The 20,993-nt window shown below is 38.0% G+C and overlaps 2 protein-coding genes across 4 annotated transcripts; both read right to left on the bottom strand.

The window, feature by feature from the left end:
• Positions 1 to 1,460: 1,460 nt before the first annotated feature.
• On the bottom strand, positions 1,461 to 9,559 carry LOC127814267 (NADH dehydrogenase [ubiquinone] 1 alpha subcomplex subunit 9, mitochondrial). Of its 3 annotated transcripts, none has more exons than XR_008026324.1 (13): positions 9,378 to 9,559; positions 9,122 to 9,218; positions 8,689 to 8,753; positions 7,904 to 7,989; positions 7,676 to 7,760; positions 7,514 to 7,584; positions 3,165 to 3,296; positions 2,823 to 2,938; positions 2,623 to 2,746; positions 2,462 to 2,530; positions 2,093 to 2,213; positions 1,801 to 1,997; positions 1,461 to 1,672 (listed from the first exon to the last, which is right to left on the bottom strand). XR_008026324.1 is itself a non-coding variant. In XM_052355677.1 (12 exons), the coding sequence occupies exons 1-12, from the start codon at positions 9,469 to 9,471 to the stop codon at positions 1,858 to 1,860; spliced, it is 1,200 nt and encodes a 399-aa protein (XP_052211637.1). In that variant the 5' UTR covers positions 9,472 to 9,559; the 3' UTR covers positions 1,461 to 1,857. The 3 variants fall into 3 exon arrangements, 1 of the variants encoding a protein (XP_052211637.1); XR_008026323.1 differs by having other exon boundaries at positions 1,461 to 1,658; XM_052355677.1 differs by having other exon boundaries at positions 1,461 to 1,997.
• Positions 9,560 to 10,421: 862 nt separating this feature from the next.
• LOC127786671 (ABC transporter C family member 5) lies at positions 10,422 to 20,294 on the bottom strand. Its single transcript, XM_052314221.1, has 12 exons — positions 19,667 to 20,294; positions 17,219 to 19,471; positions 16,765 to 17,085; positions 16,601 to 16,687; positions 15,047 to 15,742; positions 14,737 to 14,901; positions 13,527 to 13,821; positions 12,787 to 13,001; positions 11,655 to 11,960; positions 11,490 to 11,553; positions 11,135 to 11,374; positions 10,422 to 10,979 (listed from the first exon to the last, which is right to left on the bottom strand). The coding sequence occupies exons 2-12, from the start codon at positions 19,307 to 19,309 to the stop codon at positions 10,867 to 10,869; spliced, it is 4,593 nt and encodes a 1,530-aa protein (XP_052170181.1). The 5' UTR covers positions 19,310 to 19,471; positions 19,667 to 20,294; the 3' UTR covers positions 10,422 to 10,866.
• Positions 20,295 to 20,993: the final 699 nt, after the last annotated feature.

The raw sequence follows: 20,993 nt of genomic DNA, 5'->3' as shown, positions 1-20,993 counted from the left end.
TTAATTGGGGGCAAAATTGTAAATAATTACCATATGCTTTGCACTAAGTTTATATAATTAATTAAATATTCCAATTGCACGACTCTTTACCTTTTCCAAGGACGACTTTGGGTTAGCTAAACGACGACTTGTGCTACAATTTCTAGGAGGGTGGGTCATATGTTTGATGAGAGAATACAATAATCAATTGGAATCTTCTTTTACCCAATTGACATTTTAAAATTTTCATTTGACATTTTGATGTTTCCAAAACATTTTTATTTTCAAAACGTCAAAAAACTAACTATGATGCATAAAAAATATTACTTAGATATTCAATATTTAAAAAATATTATATATTTATACAATATATCAATAGAGCTGACATCCCAAATTCAAATAAACACTACCCACCATGAAAGGAGCCGAGCATGTTTCACCATTTGCTAACAAGCAAGGTCCAATTCATTAAGGCTTGAAAGGGGCTGAGTTTCCGTATGGATTGGAACAAGACAGGCTCCTGCCCGACAAGCCCACATGAGAGATAGGCCAGGCCAGGCCAGGCCATGCAGGCGCACCAAACCATCGAAACTCTTGTGGCTAACCACTGGCCTTCTCCCACACCACCCGACCATTTTATTTGTAGCTATCAGCCAGGAGACAATGAACATCCACAACAGTAAACACCCCAACTCAACATCAGCCTACTGTCATTGCACAAGATGAACAAAAAGAATGCTAAAACGAACAGTAGATCAAGAAAATGGCAACCAGCGCAAGCAGAAGCAGAAGAAAAAAAGCCCCGAGGCTGAGACTGCTTCGCTGCCTGTTCGTCTTGCCATGCTTGACATCGCCCATGGAGAAGCAGACTCCCGGATCGGCCATCTTAACCTTACTGCCAACTAAGACAGAGTTGCTTACCCCTTGAATGTTGTTGTTTATGTAAATGTTTATGTTGCAAGAGCAGCCTGACTGGCAGGGATGGCCGACGCCCCGCACAATCATCGTTGCTCCTTCATTGCTGCCTTCCAGCCTGACTCCTTTGAGAGATCCATTGCTACTGCGTGTGGACATTAGATGGTAGATGGATTTCAGCAGCTCAGTGGCTGCAGTTTCTTCATCTCGCTTGCACTGCCGTGAGTTTTTCATGATGCCATCTGACAGTTTAGACCTTGAGTCTTTATCTTTACTTATACAGTGTGTTTGTGGGTACTTAGCTTCCCCCAACTACAAGCAAAGTAAAGATTCCCTTGGGTGACTTAGCCAACACTCTTCTAAGTCACAGGCAAGCATTGGCTAATAAGTTCAGCAGCCTAAACTAAACCTACTAAAACCATGCAAATGGATTTCCAGCACCCCACAAAATCACCAAAAACCCGGATTTAAAATAAAAGGGGGGAAAACAGAGAAAAGATAGGAACTACATTTCAAACGCAAAAATGCATGGAGAGTTGGCGAAAACATAAACATAAACACAAACAAGAACAAATTGTCCTTCACTTGTATTTAATCAAGGTTCAAACAGCCAGCCAAAACAAATCACCAGCCATCTTCCTAGCGTAACACTAGGGGAAGAGAGCATAATTCTCAAAATTACAAGATGCAACGAATGAGGGAGGATTGTCCAGTCTTTATTCTTGCTGCTTTGGCCTCAACGGAAATCCACATTCTCTGGAAACCTATGGGTCAAAGGCTAGCCCATTTGTGAATGTAAAAGCTAAGAATCCACTTAACAAAGTCAAGAAATATACTCTCGAGAACAGGTGAAAATAGAAGGTTTACTCTGGGAAATGTTTACATGATAAAGAAATGGTAACGTACCTACTTAAAGGCTTCCAAGTGGGTGTCAATTTATGAAGAAACACAAAATCAAGAAACTTATGGCCATGGTTCTGGTGTTACTTTTTCACTGACAGTAGAGCCATATTGTGGCCCACCCTTTCGGTATTGGATAAGGAACTCGACAGGATATCCCTTCAGCTTATGTGGCATAATATCAAGATCTTCAAAAGTTAAGGCTGTAAAAACCAACAAAATCAGAAGTGCGAAATGAATATAGAAATTTTAGTGAAAATTAAGGAACAAGTTCAAAACTTCAAATTTATATCCTGACCGTCTGGTGATACAACTGTATCTTGAGTAAGGGCATTGATCAGATCTAGATTGAATATAGCCGGGGTTGGCAGTGGAAAGGGTACTTTATTGAGAAACATCTCACGAGGAGTTGCAATTGCCTGCAATAATCAAAATGAAAATAAGAAATGATTCAGCAGTTAAACTTATTCACCTGCAGATGGTGTTCTGGTAAGGACAGAAACACCCAAATGACAGCCTCCATAGAGATGAGACCACACAGAACTAATGTTAAAACTAAAGTTAATTGAAGACTGCTCCATGGAAATTTAAAACACTACGACCAGAGAACCAAAATTCATACAAGGCTTCACAAAAATGAAACGGTCGGTATATGATCATTCCATACCTTAGCAATGGGGAAAGGAACTTTAACATAGTGAGGCCATTCACGAATCGTGTCATACATAAGCTCTGCCTGCACCCTTGAAACCAATAAGAATCCATTCCACATGAAAGCAACAACTTTGATGGGCAAAAGAAAAGAAAAGGAAAAGGCAGAGAAATCACCAGTTGATGCACAGTGAAGATTTCTGGTCCACCAAGTTCGTACAATTTCCCCATGCTAGTGCCATCATCTTTTAAGGCAGCAACAATTGCAGATGCAACATCAACAACATACACGGGTTGAATTCTGCAATAGACAATCCCATCAGAAATATGATATTCATATTTTCAACCAATTCTAGTTAACAGATTCCATGACATACTTTGTAGCTCCATCCCCAATGAGTGGAAGGAAGCCATAGTTTTTTGCAAACTGTGCCCACCGGTTTAGTATCCTATCTTCTGTACCAATCATTACTGCAGGTCTCATTATTGTGGCCTAAAGATAGAAGCAAATCAGCAAGCCAACATGGAAACACCAAAAAGGCACCCAAAATGACAACATCTGAAGTACAAAAGACTTAATTTGCATAATTCAAGCAAAACTACTGAAATTAACATCAACTCTTTGCAGGTATCTAAACTAACATGAACTCATTGCAGAAATTAACATCAACTCAATACAACATAACATAAGTATATTTTAGCTGGAGGCATAACCTCACCTCTGGTAATACTCTCATGATAGCTTCCTCTGCAGCAGCTTTAGCTCTTAGCATCCTGGATGGAGAAGATGCAGATGCCCCCAAGCAAGAAACTTGTATAAATCTCATAATACCACCATGTTCCTTGGCAATCTGAAATAAATCACATTTTGAACTCTCAATTGCATGGGAACAACTTTAAAGAAATGATTTATAATTTAAATTTTTTTCTGACAATGCAAGTCCCAGATAAGTTTTTGTAAACAAAGGATATTTCCTGCTTAATGAGAGTTATATTTGTTAAAGCACTTGTATTGTAGTATATAGTAGTTTAAGTAGCTTTGCGTTGTGTTTTAAATTAAGTTGCTTTAGGCGCTTATTAGTATGTTGATGTAAAGCTTTAGCTTTCTTCTATATAAACAGCAAAGCTATCTGTTTGTTTGTATTCATTGCTTCCAAATCTGAATTACGAAGTTAGTATAATTTCCTCTCTTCTTGTTCGCTTATCATTTCTCTCTTCTAGTCGATCACCTCTCCTAGGGTTTCTTAAGTTTTCACATGGTATCAGAGCCTTCGATGTAAGTCATGGCGTCCGATTCGAATCATTGTACCTCTTCTTCGATTCCTCCTCATTCGTCCTTCTCTCTTTCTTCGGCTTCGCATACTGGCTTTGGTGCAGTTGCAAAAGCCTTGAACTATGTACCGATCAAGCTCGACAACGGGAACTACATCTTTTGGAAAGCTCAAGTTCTAGCTACTATTCGAGCGTTTGATCTGATTCAATTTCTAAACAATTCGACACCTCCTCCAAAGTTTATTATGGATCCAGATAGTGGCAATGTTGAAGCTACTAAATTGAATGATGACTATATGGATTGGTTGCGGTCAGACCAACTTTTTCTTAGCTGGCTTTTCTCGACTATTGATAGAGATATCCTGGCGCAGGTGATTCATTGTGAATCATCTACTGAGGTATGGTCTACCTTAGAGAAGCTTTATTCTAGACAAACTGTTGCAAAATCTTTTCAATTAAAGCAACAATTACGTTCCGTCAAAAAGGAATCTCTATTTGTTAATGACTATATTTTAAAGATCAAAACAATCGGTCATGCTCTTGCAACCATAGGAGGACCTCTTCCTGATAAGGAGCTATTATTAGCTATTTTAAATGGCTTAGATCATGACTATGAGACTGTTGTTAGCCTTACAACATACCAGATGGATGAAATAGATTTAGAAAAGGTGCAATATCTTCTTTTAATGCATGAACAGCGGTTAGTGACACAGAATATGCCACATTTGACAACTGCTTTTGATTCACTTGTGTCATCTTCAATGTCCGTTAATGTTGCTTCTTATTCAGCACAAAATGGAAATGGATCTGTTACAAATACTAGAGGAGGTTATAATAATCGAGGAGGTCAATTTAGTACTAGAAGAGGTAGAGGGAGAGGTAGATCAAATGGCAAAAGAATTTATTGTCAGTTTTGTGGCAAACCAGGGCATTTTGTGGATAAATGCTACCACAGATTTGATAAGAATTTTTATCGGAGTTCTGGTTCTAATTTTGGAAGAGGAAATTCAGGTGGTTAGATCAATTTTCGTGATTCATACCTAGCTTCTGTTCGGGACTCTAGCGAAGGCTACATGACTGATTTCGGTTCATATCATGGCACTACTCATGGCACCACCCCTCAGCCATCTGAACCTTCATTCTTACCTTATGATCAATCTGATCCTGCATGATTTGTGGACTCTGGTGCCACAAATCACATTACCTCCAATGTTCACAATCTGTCCAATCATTCACCTTATCATGGCAGTGACAAAGTCACAATTGGTAATGGTAAGTCTTTACCTATCTCAGCTATTAGTACTACACAAATTTCTTCCGTCTCTTCTCCTAAATCTTTTGTTTCTTTACCTCATGTTCTTCATGTTCCTCACATGAAGAAAAATTTGATTAGTGTTTCTCAATTAACTCGAGATAATAATGTTGTTACTGAATTTGATTCACATTCATGTGTTGTCAAGGACAAGGATTCCAAACATGTGCTACTTCAAAGACATCTTAGGAATGGACTCTACCAACTGAATTCAGCTTTTGTTCCGGCTGCAATCAATCCCTCTGTTCATTCTATTGAGCCTATTACTTTCGTTCAATCTACTTCTTTTTCTACATGTAATAAACAGTACAACAATACATGTAATAAGCACTCATTTTGTCATGAGTTGTCGAATCATTGTCTCAATGTAGTTCACACTAGTTCTGATGTTTGTAAACAATGGCATGCTCGTTTAGGGCATCCATCAACTCATGTACTACAGCTTATATCGAATAAACTTCAAGTTCCTTTTTCTTCTATTCTTTTTTGTGATTCCTGCAAGCTTGGGAAATTAAGTCAACTGCCACTTAATCATTCTGAGATTAAAGCAACTAAACCTTTAGAACTAGTCTATTCCGATTTATGGGGACCCTCACCTGTTCTTTCCATTGAGGGTTATAGATATTACATAATATTTGTGGATGCATATACCCGATATACTTGGCTATATCCTTTGAAACTCAAATCAGATGCTCTACCCACTTTTATAGCCTTTCATAAATTTGTTGAACTGCAATACCAACACAAATTCAAAGCTTTAGAAACTGACAATGGGGGAGAGTTTAAGGCCTTTTTATCTTATCTGAGAAGCTTTGGGATTCAAGCTCGATTTTCATGTCCCTACACACATCAACAAAATGGTGTGGTTGAGAGAAAACATCGTCATATAGCTGAAATGGGGTTAACTCTATTAGCTCATTCTCATATGCCTCTTAAGTATTGGGTAGAAGCATTTCAAACTGCAGTTCATATTATCAATTTGTTGCTAGCATCACCTATTAAATTTTCCAGTCCATTCCAGTTGTTGTTTGGAAAATCTCCTAACTATTTGCTTCTCCAACCATTTGGTTGTGCTTGTTTTCCTTTTCTTAGACCTTATAACAAGCACAAATTTGCTTTTCATACTACCAAATGTGTGTTTCTAGGCTATAGTCATTCGTTTTCACAATATTTCCTGCTTATTCACAGTTGACTCTCTCCCAAAGTCTGACTACTTGAGCTCAAAAAAAAAAAAAAATCAATGACATATTGATAATTAAATTGGAGTCTTAGACCAAATAAAAGCCCATAGCCTATCCTTAGTTCAGGCTGTCGATAGTCTATGCGGAAACTTGATATATGGAAAGATAATTAATCTTTTGACAGACATGGTTTCAACAAAATCATATGGGGCTCAAGCTTAAAAGTGAGAACATCCCTCCCCCAAGCAAAACAAGAAGAAGAAGAAGCAAGAATTTTAAGTCAGCAGCAAAATCGACTAAGCTGTTAGATTTAACTATATGCTGCATTCAAAATTTGTTAAGCATTCATGTCAAACACAATGACAGCAAGGTATGAGATATTTCTTCCACATGTCCAGCCTGACAATCAACTAGAATGTGTTTACACCACAAAGTTTTCTATAAAATCACATGTAAGAACTGAAAAACTCAAATTTTATTTACAAACACCAGCAATAACAAATGAACAAGATTTGATACATGAAAGTTGGGAACTCCTGTGCCATAAGCATGACAAGAACCACACTTGACTTATCCACCCATCCCCCGTCCTACTCTTTTGTGGGTGGGTGTTTTGGGGAGAGGGATGGGTCTGTCAAAGAGAGAAGGGTTTGCAAGTATATTTAAGTAAGGAAAGCAGTATAAACAAGCAAAATTTTTTACCAAAAGAGCACAACAATTTGAAAACATAACTAACACAAAGATTGATATATTTTAAGCCTTTTTTTTTTTAACTAAAGTGAAAGAGATATGATATATGTTTACATTTTTATGAAATTATTTTATAATAAATAATATTTTCCTTATTCTACTCATTTTCTAAATCATATCATATAAAAATGGCTTGCAAAAAATTTTAAATATTTTAAACAAATTTCAAACACTCCATCTGTCTTTTTTTAATCGACACATTGTGAGCGCACAAATATATCTAAAATATGATGGTGGTATTACTTAGAAATGACTTGAAATTAAAATGAATCTAGAGTAAAAATGAGACACCTATCTGTTTTCCATGCAAATCTCAGAATTTTTCCTTACTGCCAAATATCAACCGTTTTTTTTTTTGCTAGGAAAATATCAGCTTATTTACTTCATCAAATACAACATCATTTGGAAATATTGGCATGGTCGGTTGCAGCCGCAGTAATAAACAATTGCTTCAAAATGAGTCCAATATAGGATCCTAGAGCAATTACCTCATTCTCCTCCTCCTGATATTATAATAGTACGAAAATACTCTCAGAAAAATCAAGAAGCTTACCACTGCAAGATGTTCTGCCATATGATGGTTTGCTTCCTCAAAGCTATAATTCCGGGTTTCATATTCCCTTCCTACCAACAAGGTAGTTAATAAGTAAAAGTTGTGCCACGCACTCAACAGAACAGAATTAATGGGTAAAATTGACAATTTGGGAATACATACCAATAAGATTAATAACAACATTAGCCTTTGCCATTACGGCTTTTATAGAATTTTCATCTCTTGGGTTGTATTTCATCGGAACTATCTGCCAAAGTAAGTATGGCAACACTTTAATGAAGCAAGAAGTTAACAGGATGCTTTCCATCAAAGGGAACATCCATGACCCCTTTTGTGTGCCTATAAGGGGGAAAGGTTGGGGGACCTTGAAGAAGTCATGTTCCCTGTTACCTGTCCCAAATCACCCATCAATTTGAGATGACGAGGTGAATCCTCAGAACCTCGAAAAGGCACCAATACTTGAGACCCCATTTTAGCTGCCAACGTAAGCATCAATTTGGATTAGCAACAAACATTTACAACAATAGTTGTTAAAAAAAAATCTATTTTTGATAATTTAGTAAAGTTTTTGTGTAACAAAATGGAACAGGTATACATGTGATCAAGCTATAGCCAGGTTCCCTACAGATGATATCAGAATTGCCCATACAAATAATAACTCAGAGGCCCAATCATAGGACAATAGAGTTGAGAGATCAAATGATAATGTACTGAGCTAAGACAGTGAATAACCACAAATGCTCTTCTTTCTGAATTTCTCTGCATCCTCCCCCACCCAAAAAAAAAAAATCCTCCCTGCATGACTCTCATCAGTTGGCATATGAACCACCCTCCAGCATAGAATTTGACAGAATAAAATAATCATTCCCTAATGCATGACAAATGCAAATATGTGGTGACAATTCTTATTTCAAGTAAAGTCCATTTTAGTCCTAATCTACTAGTATCTTCATTAGTGGGCCTCTAGGATTAACTGGGTCAAAAATCATAATAAGAGACTCACTTCACTAAGGAGTCCAGGCATTGGAACAAGTCAGGGACTACTGAATATAGTGTGGATAAGAACTTATTACATAGAGCACTAAGGCTGTAAGGCACATTAAATATTATCAGGTATTCTATTTTTCAGGGCAGTTGCTAGTTAGCAATTGATAGAAAAAGCAAGTCCAACTTACCAAGCCGTTGCACAACATAGCGCCCAAGAAACCCAGTCGCCCCAAAAACTGTAGATACAATGCCACTGCCACACAAAATTACCAAATTATACAAGAATCTAATCGATAGTATTTTTCTGTATAATGGGAGCTTCAATACTTACAGCATACTTACTCATTCCGACTGAACAATTTAATTTCTAATCAGCAGAGGCAAAAAATGACTAGTTAGGATAAAACACGCTTAAAAGCAATATTCCATAGCTAGAGGCAAAATTACCAACTCAACTTCTGAAGCCGAACTCAAGGTGGGTTAAAATTTAATGACCCAATCCTTCCCACGCCAAACACAACATAAATGAAAAAAAGAACTCAAAACAAAACAGCTATCGACCTAATCTAACAAACATAAAGATGACTAGAGCTAAAAATCTAGGGTTGAAAAGTAAGCCACCTGACAGAAGATCTCCCACCAGTGCCCTTGCGAACTATATGCCCCGCACCTTTGGTGGCAAGTGTAAATGCATACCGGGGATGATCAGCTCCATACTCTGCAACCAAGACGAGTCGTTTACAACCCTAATCATAAATCGCATTCAAAAACCCAAGCATTCCATCAAAAAGTTGAAAACCCTACAAACGAAAAGAAAACGGCAGTGCATATATAAGTTTTATATAGCCAATTAAATGTAGAAGAAATGATGGATTACGATGATCCGAGAGCGGGTAGATGGATTTGAGAGAGCAAATTGCAGTTGAGGACTGCAAAGATCGGTGCCCTAATCGCCTCGATACGGCTTGCATCGTTCTCGCCGGGTACGAAGACAGTGCAAATTGGGAACAAATGCGTAGATGGGGAGCGTTCTAACTTGCGCCGGATGGGAGCAGCAATAGGACTTCGGGTTTATACTGCCTTTGCTTTGCGCAGGATAATGTACAACCGACCCATGCATCGTGTCGTGTGGCAAAATGAAAATGTTATTTGAATATTTAATTTTAATATTTATATAATAAATATTATAATATATTAATGTCTAGATATCATAAATAAGTATTTAAATAATATTTTTATTGTGTCAAATTACCTTTCAAAAATTAATTATATTAATAATTAATTTAATCTTAAAGTGTGTTTGATTATATTACCTATAATTTAATTCTAGGTAATATTGTCTAAAAAACAAAAACCACCCCACCCTCTTGAAAAATAAATTCCATGAAAATAAACTTTAAATGGTTATACCATACATATTTTTTCATGAAAAAATTAAGAGTGTTTGATTATTTTTCATAGAAAATGTGTAATAATTATATATTTTTTATAAAAAATATATGCAATCAAACACTCTTAGGGTAACACATATAAGTCACTACACAAGTTTTAGAGATTGAGAAACTACAAGATCATAGATTAAATTATACTTTCATGAGTTTGTGAAATCTCTTGTATCGATCCCAAATGCTAAGTCTTGAATTTTGACTCAAGGCTAAAATATTCGTATCCTTAAACTAAGTCAAAGCGAATTGTGAATTTTAGAAAAAATAAGACGATTCTAATAAATGACTACTTAAGATTGGGGACCTCTTGAATTTTCTAAGTTACAAAAAAAGAAAAAATAAGACATTTAACTACTAATTTATGAATAATTTTACAATTGCATCCAAAAATTATTTTATTTAATTTTACATAAGCAACAAAGTTTAATTTAGATCATACGACACAACTAACGGTCCGTAAGACGTTAGAACATATCTATTCGTGAAACCTTATAACTGTCTAAGCAAACACTCTACAAGTACGAGGAAGTTAACAAAATTCCAAAACCTACTGCATTAAGGGAAGCAAAAAATCTACTTTTATTATACATTGCCAAGATACGGATTGAATGCCGCCCTATCCACTCGACTAACTCGAGCTTTTATTCTATCCATCAACCAGCCACCGGAGCTGTGTTTTAGCAACAGGGTATGCCATGGATGCTGCCATTCTTCTCTTGAAAGGGGGAAGAACTGTGAGCTAAAATTTCGGCTCGGAAAAGTTTCCTGATCTGACAGCATGCTGCATGCCACATTCCCCGATGCCCCAGACTCGATTTGCGGACTGAAGCGACGTCTTGGCGGGTCCAGTGATCGATGTGCCACGCTGCTGTATTCTTGTTCTGTCACTCGGGTTTTCCTGGCATTTTGTTATTGTCTAGTTCAGAAATCCGCCATGCTACTTGATCTAGACGAGTACTCTGATACCAACTTAAGGAACATGGAAGACTTGTCCTCTAATAGCCGGGCTGGAGTGTCAAACTCTGCAACTCGACCTGTCAAAGCGAATCCAATAGAGTTTAGAGTTTACAGTGGTCCTCTATTATCTATCGTGTGCAGAAACAGTACAAAGCATCTATATGCAAAATAAGAGAACAATCGTAGATTTTGAGAGCATCCTGATGGTTTGGAAAAGAATATGATCACTCACCATCACTGAGAACCAGAACTAGATCGCTATCGATGACAGTTGGGATGCGATGAGCAATGGTACAAACAGTGCAGTCCCTAAACTCATCTCGTATGATCTTTTGAATAAGGTTATCCGTGGCTGAATCAACTGAAGCTGTCGCTTCATCAAGAACCAGGATCCTTGCCTGCTTAAGCAAAGCCCGACCCAGAGAAACAAGTTGGCGCTGCCCAACGCTCCAGTTATCTCCATTCTCCAGAACTGTGAATTTCAGAGGGGCATGATATATTGCTCAGTTGCATACGGTGTTGAGAAGAAGCTCCCAAAGTAAACACTAACAAAGTTCAAATTTAGTGTTTAAATATAGCCACATTACCTGGTGCATCAAGCTTTAGCTCTTTCTGCTGAACCATCCCCCCAAGCTGGGACTTAGCAAGTGCCTGTGCCAAATGAAACTTTAATTAGAGAGACGCCATGTGTATGTGACCATGCATGTGAATGCCCAAGCGGAGAAAAAAAGAAGCTAAGTTTAACTTCTAACCTGCCAAATTTCTTGGTCCGAAAACTCCTTAAGGGGATCAAGATTTCCCCTAATTGTCCCTTCAAACAAGGTTGGATCTTGGGGTATGATACTCAGACGACTGCGCAGGTCATGGAGGCCAATTGTTGAGATATCAATATTGTCTATGATAATTCTTCCCCCTGCTGGCTCAATCAATCTGAATAATGCCTGGATTAAAGTCGATTTACCACTTCCAGTACGCCCAACAATTCCAATCCTCTTTCCACCAGGAAAGGTGCAGGAGATCCCATGAAGCACTACAGGAAGGCTCTCCTTGTAACGAACCTGAAAGAGACGTGATGCTCATCAGATTAGTTCACTTTCGGGCAGATAGTCATCATAATAATCTGTAGCCGAAAGGAAATTAAGAGCATGATGTTATTTCCTTTCTTAGCTTCTTTTTTTCAATACAAGAAATGAAGAAATTATTATGGTTCCATTATAAAATTGATTACTGGAGAAATTCAAAACCTATACTAAAGGAAGGTAAGTTTATAAACAATAAAATTCCAGCAAGGGGTGTTCAAACACAAGCACTTAGTCTGAGATGAAACCCTATGGCAACCTCGAAAAGAAAATAAAATGCAGAAATCAATTTGAGAAGACAGTTGTAAATGCCTCAATCTATACAATGGCCCAAAAAGCCATGAATTGGAAATCAATCGGTGCTCTCTCAACCACCACTCTATTGAAATGTAAATATGGTTCCATTAGTTGGCAGTTGGCACTAGCCTCCGCATTCCTAGGCCACAGTAACTGTAGGAGAAAACAAGCTTTCTACATTAGATACAAAACCAAATGTTGAGTGGAACTGAATTCCTCCATGCTTGACGTAACAGCAGTAGAAAACTTGCCAGAAGATTTGCTTCCAATGCTTTTTAGAAGTTGAACAAGGAAGGTATGGAGAAAGAAGGGTCAAGACAACAACCCCACTAAAAAAGAGTAGCGACCTAGCAATTGTCTGCATAGCTTAAAGCGAATATCCTAGTTGTACAGACACTTGTTTGTGTTTGAATCTAATAGAACGATTGAGAGCTAGAGAAGATTAGGAATGTTAAACCAATACTGACGCAGTGAAGACAAAAGCATAAAGTTGAAGTGAACCACGTACCTTTAGATCAATCAGTTCAATTGTTCCGCTCTCTGGCCACGACAGTGGTGGATGAGAATTCTCAATTATTGGCAGAGCTTCACTGGGGATTTGGCAGTACTGATGAATCCTTTCTATGGAAATAATTTTGTTTTCAAGCTTGCAAAAGCTAAGTATCCACCGTGATAACCGTGCATTCATATTAAGGCCATAAGTCACAGCCAGACCTGCCATGCCTGTATGAAAAAAACCACTTTTCATCAGAAGCATCAAACAAGTATATTTATTTAGTTATTTAATGTCAGGATTTACCAACAACTGTAGCAAATAAGCATGGCCCTATGAGTTCTGGAGCTTATATTTGCAATGGTACACCCATCTGGTTGTCTCAAAATTCTCAAATTTATCTCAAAGAACATGATTCTGTTTTATCACAAACCAATTCAACTGATGTCCATAACATATCATAATTCCCACATAGGTTATTGACGCAAAGCCTCCCATAATCCACAGAGAAAAAAGAACCACACTGTAATGGCACTAGATACTAACTGAATAGTCAAGCTTTCCCTGTTCTTTATGTTTTTAATGCCCAATATCAATATTGTTAATATGGTGAATTGTAATACTACTTCCTCTGATGATTGATACAAGACATTCTGTATTTAATGTCATATAAACCATGCAACAGAAAGGTTGTCCAAAATTCCTTAACGCGAAACAAGTAGTCATGCTGCTGTTAAAAAAATTTGTATCCTTACTTGGATCTATACTCCCATGAGGAAAGCTCACAAGTAAAACCATGCAGAAAGCAAATACAAAGGTTGAGAGTAACTCCATGCGTAGGCAGAGCCACTCAATTGCTGCAAGACTGCAGAAGAAAGGGCGAGCAAAGCAATCAAGAAGATGAAGGTTGCGCTTCATGAACCTCTTTTCTTGCCCAAATCCTCGAATTGTGGCTGCGCCAGCAATGGACTCACCAAAAAGATTGATTATTGGGGATTTCTGGATGCTAACAATGCGTACCAGTTCCCTTGAAGAAGCCATGTAGTATTTCTGCATGCAGGTATTAAGAATTAATAAAGTATATATTCAGTATACAACTTTTTAGCAGTTAAATTTAACTTGTGAACTCATAATTTACCAATGAAGTCAAAATAAGCAAGTAGGAAAATTATATCTCAATACAAACTCAGGCGTGCTCCTTTCTAACAATCAATTGAAAAGAAATTGCAATGCAAAGATGCTTCTTAATAGTTCAAAAAAATACAAAAACCATTTCAAATTTTAATAATTACTTTCCATATTTATGTTCAAATAATTTTTTCCATACAAATAAATCATTTTTTTTGTAAATTAATTATTCCAAGGTTTTTTCATTTAAACCTTATCCACAGCAAAAAAGACACCGGAAAAGAGAGTGCGAAGATTTTAATTAGAAACTTATGTGAATGCATGTTATAACATTTTTTTATTAAGATTCTGTAAAGATATTTCTGAAAATAAATATTCAATTTGTCTGTAAAAGAGGCATTTCTGGAAAAGAAATTGATAGATCTAACTCATCAGCTGATCATAAGGGTATTAAAAGACATTAGATGCAGCATTCTTTTTTACCAAAGCATAAACTTCAGATTTTAGAAGTTCAGTCTTCCGGATCAAAAGATTACATTTATTCTATAGCATGATGAACCAAAAATAGGGCAAGACTTGTAAAGAACCAACAACTATACACACGGTAGTTCAGTTTAAGAAGATAAAGGAGAAAATGCCCCCAGAAAGAGGGGACATTGTTACAGACCAAGAAAGTTACACAAGCAATGCAGTTTGGCTAGAACACTGAATGAATTGCAAATCAATTGTTCTTGTGGTTGTTTATGTAGACCCTTCCTGAGTTGGAAAAAGTGTTGTGTACAGGAATCTTGAAATTGAAAATTAGATATTAGATTAAGGGAGAAGACTGTTAATCACCTGCATCCACAAGCAAGCAATGGCCATTGGTACAACAAGAAGTAAGATTTGCCATGTAACCTTGGTCATTACACCAACAATACCAAGAAGCTGGATTGTTGTCGAAGCAAAACCACCAAGCCTAAAAGGAATATCAAGATCAACAACACTTTGATCAACTGACACCTGGCAAATAAATCATAAGTTATCACAATTTTGAGTCAGCATGTACAAGTCGAGAGACAAGAAAGATGACTTCAGAATTTTGTCTATCAAAGTCTCTATCGTTGTTGAAATGGACACAATCAATGAGCTAGAACATATAACTTACACGATTCAAGATCCTTCCGGCAGGAGTGGAGTCAAAGAAGGACATTGGTGCTCGAAACACAGATGTAAGCATTTTTACAAACAATTTCTGTGCAGCTGCGAGACCAAATGTAGCTACAAGTACAGCTCGGACAAATATGAACCAAGAGCTCCCAAAGGCAAGAGCCATGTACACAACCAGGAGGACCATATTACTTGTTCTTGGTCGGTCCCCTGGAGTTTGTGGGTTTGCCCAAGCCATCCACCAATTACTAGCTATTTGAAGCACTTGAAATAATGTTTGTGCAAGAATAATTAAAGGAATTAATAAGCCTTTGTATGCTGCAGCCATGTAAGACAGGTACACTTTCATGCTAACTCGTCCCCTCTCCCTCTCCTCTTCCTGTACAAGCTGCTTTTTCTTTGAACGCTTTCCTTTCTTTTTCTCTTTAATCACTTTCTGGTCTGAAGTTGATGCACCCTCTTGTACCTCCCTCCCCAAACAGTCTGTGTTATTTCCTGTTGAATTGGATTCTTTACTCAATAGCCGAGAGTCATCATGAAGATTGCTCCCATCTGACTCTTCAGATAAGTGATTAGGGATATCCATAGATTCGATTGCTTCATGATGAGCTGAAACCAAAGTTTTAAAATCAGTTCCTGCCTGCAAAAGTTCTTCATACTTCCCAGCCTGAATGATATGGCCTTCTCTAAGAACCTATAGAACAGAAGCAGAACCCATTATTTTTTGTATTTGATAAACAGAAGAACCATTTCATGATATGACTCTTATTCTCACCTCCAACACTCTTAAGTTAGAAGACCAAAAAGTACTATTCTCTTTGTTGTTTTCAGGCCATTTTCAGATTTCAATTTTCCAAAACAATGAAAACTGTTTACTTGCATATTTTCAAAAATGCATTTTCGAAAACAAGAAAAAATTTTGTAAAGAAAACTCAAAATAACAAAAAGTCATTTTGCATGTTTTCATCACAAACACACTCAAAATTTCCAAAAAATGAAAAACGCTACAGACAAAAAGAACACGTTTTCAGCAATTTCAAAACAAACACTCAAGATACAAAACTGAAAAATGAATTCAAAACTCAAAACTAAAACACGAAGAGAACAACCCCTAGGAGTTAAGTGGCTAACTTGGAATAGAGGGCTGGACTTGCAAAAAAATAGCAGTACAGAATTTTAAGTCCCTTCGGTGTTATTAGTTCCTTTCCATTTTGTCATGCTCAAAATTCTCAAGTTCAGCCAAATACCTCTACCAGCGATACAACTTTTTGCCATCCTTCTGCCTCTCATTCCACAATTAAGAGAGAGAGACTAGGACAATTGCCATGGTTGAAAAACAAGACAAAATCTGAATAGTTAAGGGACAAGTAAAACCAGCTCAAATGTGCAACTTTAAGGCAGTGAATTTAAACACAGAGTACAAAAATCCTCCAGAATAAAATTTAAAATAAGTAATCCTGCTAATCCAGAATTCAGAACCATTCCAGAGAGCATATGCGAGGTTAAATCTTAAGATGTCAATACAAATGTGAAGTGAAGAGATATTCCATACCAGTATCATATCAGCAGCTGGCAGAAATTCAACTTGATGGGTTACAAAAATCACAGTCTTAGTGGCTAGTGCTGTCAATATGTACTCCTGCAGTTCCATGTCATATGTTTAGTCAAATGCCATTCATTCTACTGGAATGTGAGATACATATAAATCACACAAACCTTAAATAGTTCTGATCCAGTTTGTGCATCCACAGCACTGAAGGGATCATCAAGTAGATAAATGTCAGCATCTTGATAAAGTGCCCTCGCGAGCTGCACTCGTTGCTTCTGGCCTCCACTCAGATTTATGCCTCTATCACCAATGATGGTCTGATCTCCATGTGAGAAAAGCTCCAAATCCTTTTTCAGCGAGCAAGCATGGATTACATTCTTGTACTTAGCCTTATCCATTGGGCTACCAAAAAGTATATTTTCTTCAATATTTCCAGATTGTATCCAAGCTGACTGGGAGACATAAGCAGCAGAACCACATATTCTCACCTAAACAGAGAGGCAGAGAACGTAAATCATATGGTGAATTATAGTCCCAGAAAACACAAAAAGGGCTTGACTAAAGGCTACAGAAAATGGGGTACCAGGGATGGAAAAGTTACAGCTGAAAATTACAACTTACTTCGCCAGAGATTTTTGGAATCTCACCAAGGATGCAAGAAAGAAAGCTCGATTTCCCAGAACCAACAATACCGCATACAGCCACACGCATCCCCTTCTCTACCTTCATCTGGATGCTTGACAATGTTGGCTTTGGAGAAGAAGGGTCCCAGCAGAACTCCCCATCCTTAATTTCTATTGCCACATTCGTGAAGCCTCTTGGCATAACAATAGTTGCATCCTCCTGCAACTCTTCCTCCAGCAGGAATCCAGAAATCCGATCTAGAGACACTTTGGTCTGAGCCATCATAGACACCAGATCAGGAAAATTCCTTAGAGGTTCCTGAAGGATCCTGAAAGTGGCCAGAGCAGAAAGAACACCACCTGCTGTAAGCTCATCACCCAATAATATGGCAGTAGCAAAGGTGACAGCTGCAACAAAAATAGGAGAGCTCCAAAAAATGAATGTAATGAAAGCCTGTGAGTAAAGAGCTTTACGAAGCCACTTAAATTCCACATTCCGCATTTCCTCCAGCTTCACCCGGTATCTATCCTCCCAAGCTTGAAGCTTGAGAATCCTCATGTTCCTGAGACACTCGGCAGTTTTCCTCATCCTGTCATCCTTGGCAGACATTAATTTGTCTTGATAATCTTCCTGAATTCTTGCCAATGGGATAGTCACAACAATGGAGATAATGGTTGCAATCAAGGTTGCAACAGAAGCAACCCCAACATTCTTATACAGAATGGCAAGAGCAAGAATGATTTGCATAGGCAGCATCCAAATGTCATGGAGATACCAAGAGTAGTCCCCCACTCTCTGAACATCAACTGCCATGTAGTTAACTATCTCCCCACTGGTGTGACTTTGTCTGGCCAAGCTTGACAGCCGCAGTCCCTTCCGATACACCATTGCTGTTAGAGCCGACCTCACATGCATGCCTAAAATATCCACCCCCAGATACCATTGCCGAGTTGTAATGGTTTCAACCAACTTTGCTGAGAAGAATATTCCAGCAAGAACATAACCTTCGTGTGGGATGGTCTCACGTCCCCCCAAGTACTCTACAAAGTAGCTAATCATACATGGACCTACATAAGAAACGAGGGTATTCAAGCCTGCAAAAATGGCATTGCAGGCTGCCTCCTTCCAGAAAGACTTGAGAATAGCCCAAGCTAAAGAAGGCTGCTGAGGATTTTCTGCCTTCAACTTCTCCCAATTTGCATTCAAAATCTTATAATTGGCCTTGGAACGATCTTTTGGTGCAAGAAGTGGAATGTCCTTTAGTTCGAGCGGTCTCTTTGCACCAACCGAAAGCAATGGGTTCAACCAGGAAAATGTTACTAAACTAAATAACCCTGCTTCACTATAAGGGGTAACCTTAAGGCACCCAGGTTCTTCTTCGACAAGCAATGGCTCTTGAAGATCAGCGTTCTGACATACTTGTATGCCAGTGCCACCACTAACCGCAACGAAACACAGGAAAGCAAGGGCTGGAGTGGCAGCCAAGTTGACCAAAACATGAGATGTCAAGTGCTTTGAACCTTCTGTCAAAAATTGTTTCCCATCAGCATACAAAGTAGACAAACAAATGAGAAAAGACACAATCCACCACACCCTCAACAACAATGGGTATTTCTCTGAGGCCTTGACTTTACAGTGAAGGGCTGAAAGGCTTAGAACAAACCAAGCCAAACTCTGGGAAGCAGGCAAAATTATAAGGACCCAATTCGTATCCTCCCCGTGTGAAGCATCTCTTATCAAACCAACACAATCAATTACTAAGACAAGTAACTGCAGAAACAAAACATAGAAGCAACAAACCACTGAGAATTTATACCCAGTACCAATACTGCGAATTTCGCCTTCAACACCGCGCCGAATTGGGAGCGAATTCGTATTCGAATCCTCCTTAGAAATTCGAATTCGGCCAAGACAAAGAGATATCCGTCGCGCCGATACGATGAAAAGAAACACGAGGAACAACGTCTGATTAATGCAGATTGATGCTAGTTCCAACGTGGGTAAGCCTCGAAATGCACCCGGAAGATGGTTTTGGGCAGTCGGTGACCACAAAGCAGAGATTTCACTGGAGAAAAGGTTCATACCCATAATAGAGAACAATATTCAGGAGAAGAAGGTGGCTGAAATCGGCGAGTTGGTGAGTGGAATGAATGTTCAGGCAAGAGAGATTAGATCGCGAGAAGGGCATTTCACCATCTGGCGATGCCAAGTCGCCAAAACAAAAGAAATAGGTGTCGTTCGGTAGAGAATCTGCAGACACATTGCACATGAAAACAACGCCATTTTTTGTCATCAAATGCAACACGCAATACGAAGGGCAAGCGAGATGGATATACAGGACTCTCTCTCTCTTTCTCTATGTTATCTATAGGAACAGAAGGAGACAAAGGGAGCGTAGAATTGAAATCTGTAGAAAACCCATTAAATAAAATCCAAAAAACTGACCTGGGTATGGGTATTTTCCTGGGAAATCGTTTTGCGAGCCGGTGGAGATTGCCGAGGCAAATCCGGAATAAAGACCTCACCGGCACAACCAGCTTCACCCCATGAAAATCTGAAGAAAAATATTCCACTGTCTGGTGACGAATTAGGCAAAATCTTGTTCACAAAGATTACTACTCTTCTCGACCTGTAAATGTCTATTTAGCTGAGCTTGAATGCAGCTCTGCTTTCCCGAGTAATTTGATTTTGTTGCTCATCAAATATCACTGAATCTTTTTCTACTCACAGATAGGGACAAATGGCGACCGATTAACAGCCAGGGCGAGCAAAAACACATTCCCCCCTTATGTGGATGAAATTAATTGACGATGATGAGGCCATGGGCCGGATCTGAGATTCTCCCTTCCCCCAACAGGTAACTTGTGCGCGTGCCCACTGTCATTTCTAGAGAGAAAGAGGGCGATGAGTATGATTCCTTTTGCATACTTTGTAATTGGCTGGCCATTACCCTCTTCAGTGGGAAATTTAAGGGCAGTGAGAGTGACAATTAACAACAAATGGTGACTAGCTTCGGATGGATAAGTCACTTGTTTCATACTCAATAAAGTTTTGAACTCAGAAAGTTTCGAAAGTTTCGTGAATTTTAATTATTTTTCTTACGACTCTATAATAAAACAGACACAGTGACTCAACATTGAGCAAGAAATGGGCTGGCAGCTGCTAAATCATGACTCCGTTGGCCCTTTATGTTTGCATGGACAGTGATTGCTCTGTGTGGGGAATATCCATGGCTGCCACATTTCTACCCTCTTTAGCTGTTTCTGCTTTTCTTGAACCCTTCAAAAATAAATGATACCTTTCAATATTGGAAAATATTTTTTTGGGTAATGTGAAACAATTGGAGAAACCTTTCATTATATATGTAGCCTTTAGATCGGATCATCTCATTCTTTTTAAAATTTATGATCTGTTTTGATATGATTTAGGTAAATAGATCGACAATGTCGTACTTGAGATTTTGGGATCTTAAGTTGAAATATAAAAATGAGTTCCCAAATCATAGTATACATTCAAATTTTATTTTTCATAATAAAATATAAAAAAATAAACAAATATCCATACCATATCAAAAAATAAAATCAAATTTCTTTTAAATAATCAATTAAAAACTACTCTACTCGAAGTTTTGGAGACAAAAATATCAATTAAATTTATATAATCAAGTTGTTCGACCATTTTTTTCTTAATAAACAACATAACTAATCCATTCAATTTGTCTTGTGACAAATTGAGCGGAGATAAATCTTGATCAATTTCAACTTAAAAAAAT

This window comes from Diospyros lotus, chromosome 12, assembly GCF_014633365.1.
Source record: "Diospyros lotus cultivar Yz01 chromosome 12, ASM1463336v1, whole genome shotgun sequence".
Classification (NCBI taxonomy): domain Eukaryota; kingdom Viridiplantae; phylum Streptophyta; class Magnoliopsida; order Ericales; family Ebenaceae; genus Diospyros; species Diospyros lotus.
Note: the sequence above shows the minus strand (reverse complement) of the source record. Positions and strands in the feature narration are given on the sequence as shown.

Bases quoted from the DNA above. Each gene is read 5' to 3' on its own strand.
- LOC127814267 (XM_052355677.1), bottom strand. From the start codon at position 9,471: ATGCAAGCCGTATCGAGGCGATTAGGGCACCGATCTTTGCAGTCCTCA. The intron at 3,297-7,513 runs GTAAGCTTCTTG...GATTTATTTCAG, and splicing joins TGGCAGAACATCTTGCAGTG to ATTGCCAAGGAACATGGTGG. The intron at 2,531-2,622 runs GTGATTTCTCTG...TCAAGGGTGCAG, and splicing joins TCTTCACTGTGCATCAACTG to GCAGAGCTTATGTATGACAC.
- LOC127786671 (XM_052314221.1), bottom strand. From the start codon at position 19,309: ATGGGTATGAACCTTTTCTCCAGTGAAATCTCTGCTTTGTGGTCACCG. The intron at 11,961-12,786 runs GTACGTGGTTCA...CGTCTCTTTCAG, and splicing joins TTGAACTGATTGATCTAAAG to GTTCGTTACAAGGAGAGCCT. The intron at 10,980-11,134 runs GTGAGTGATCAT...TCGCTTTGACAG, and splicing joins AGTTCTGGTTCTCAGTGATG to GTCGAGTTGCAGAGTTTGAC.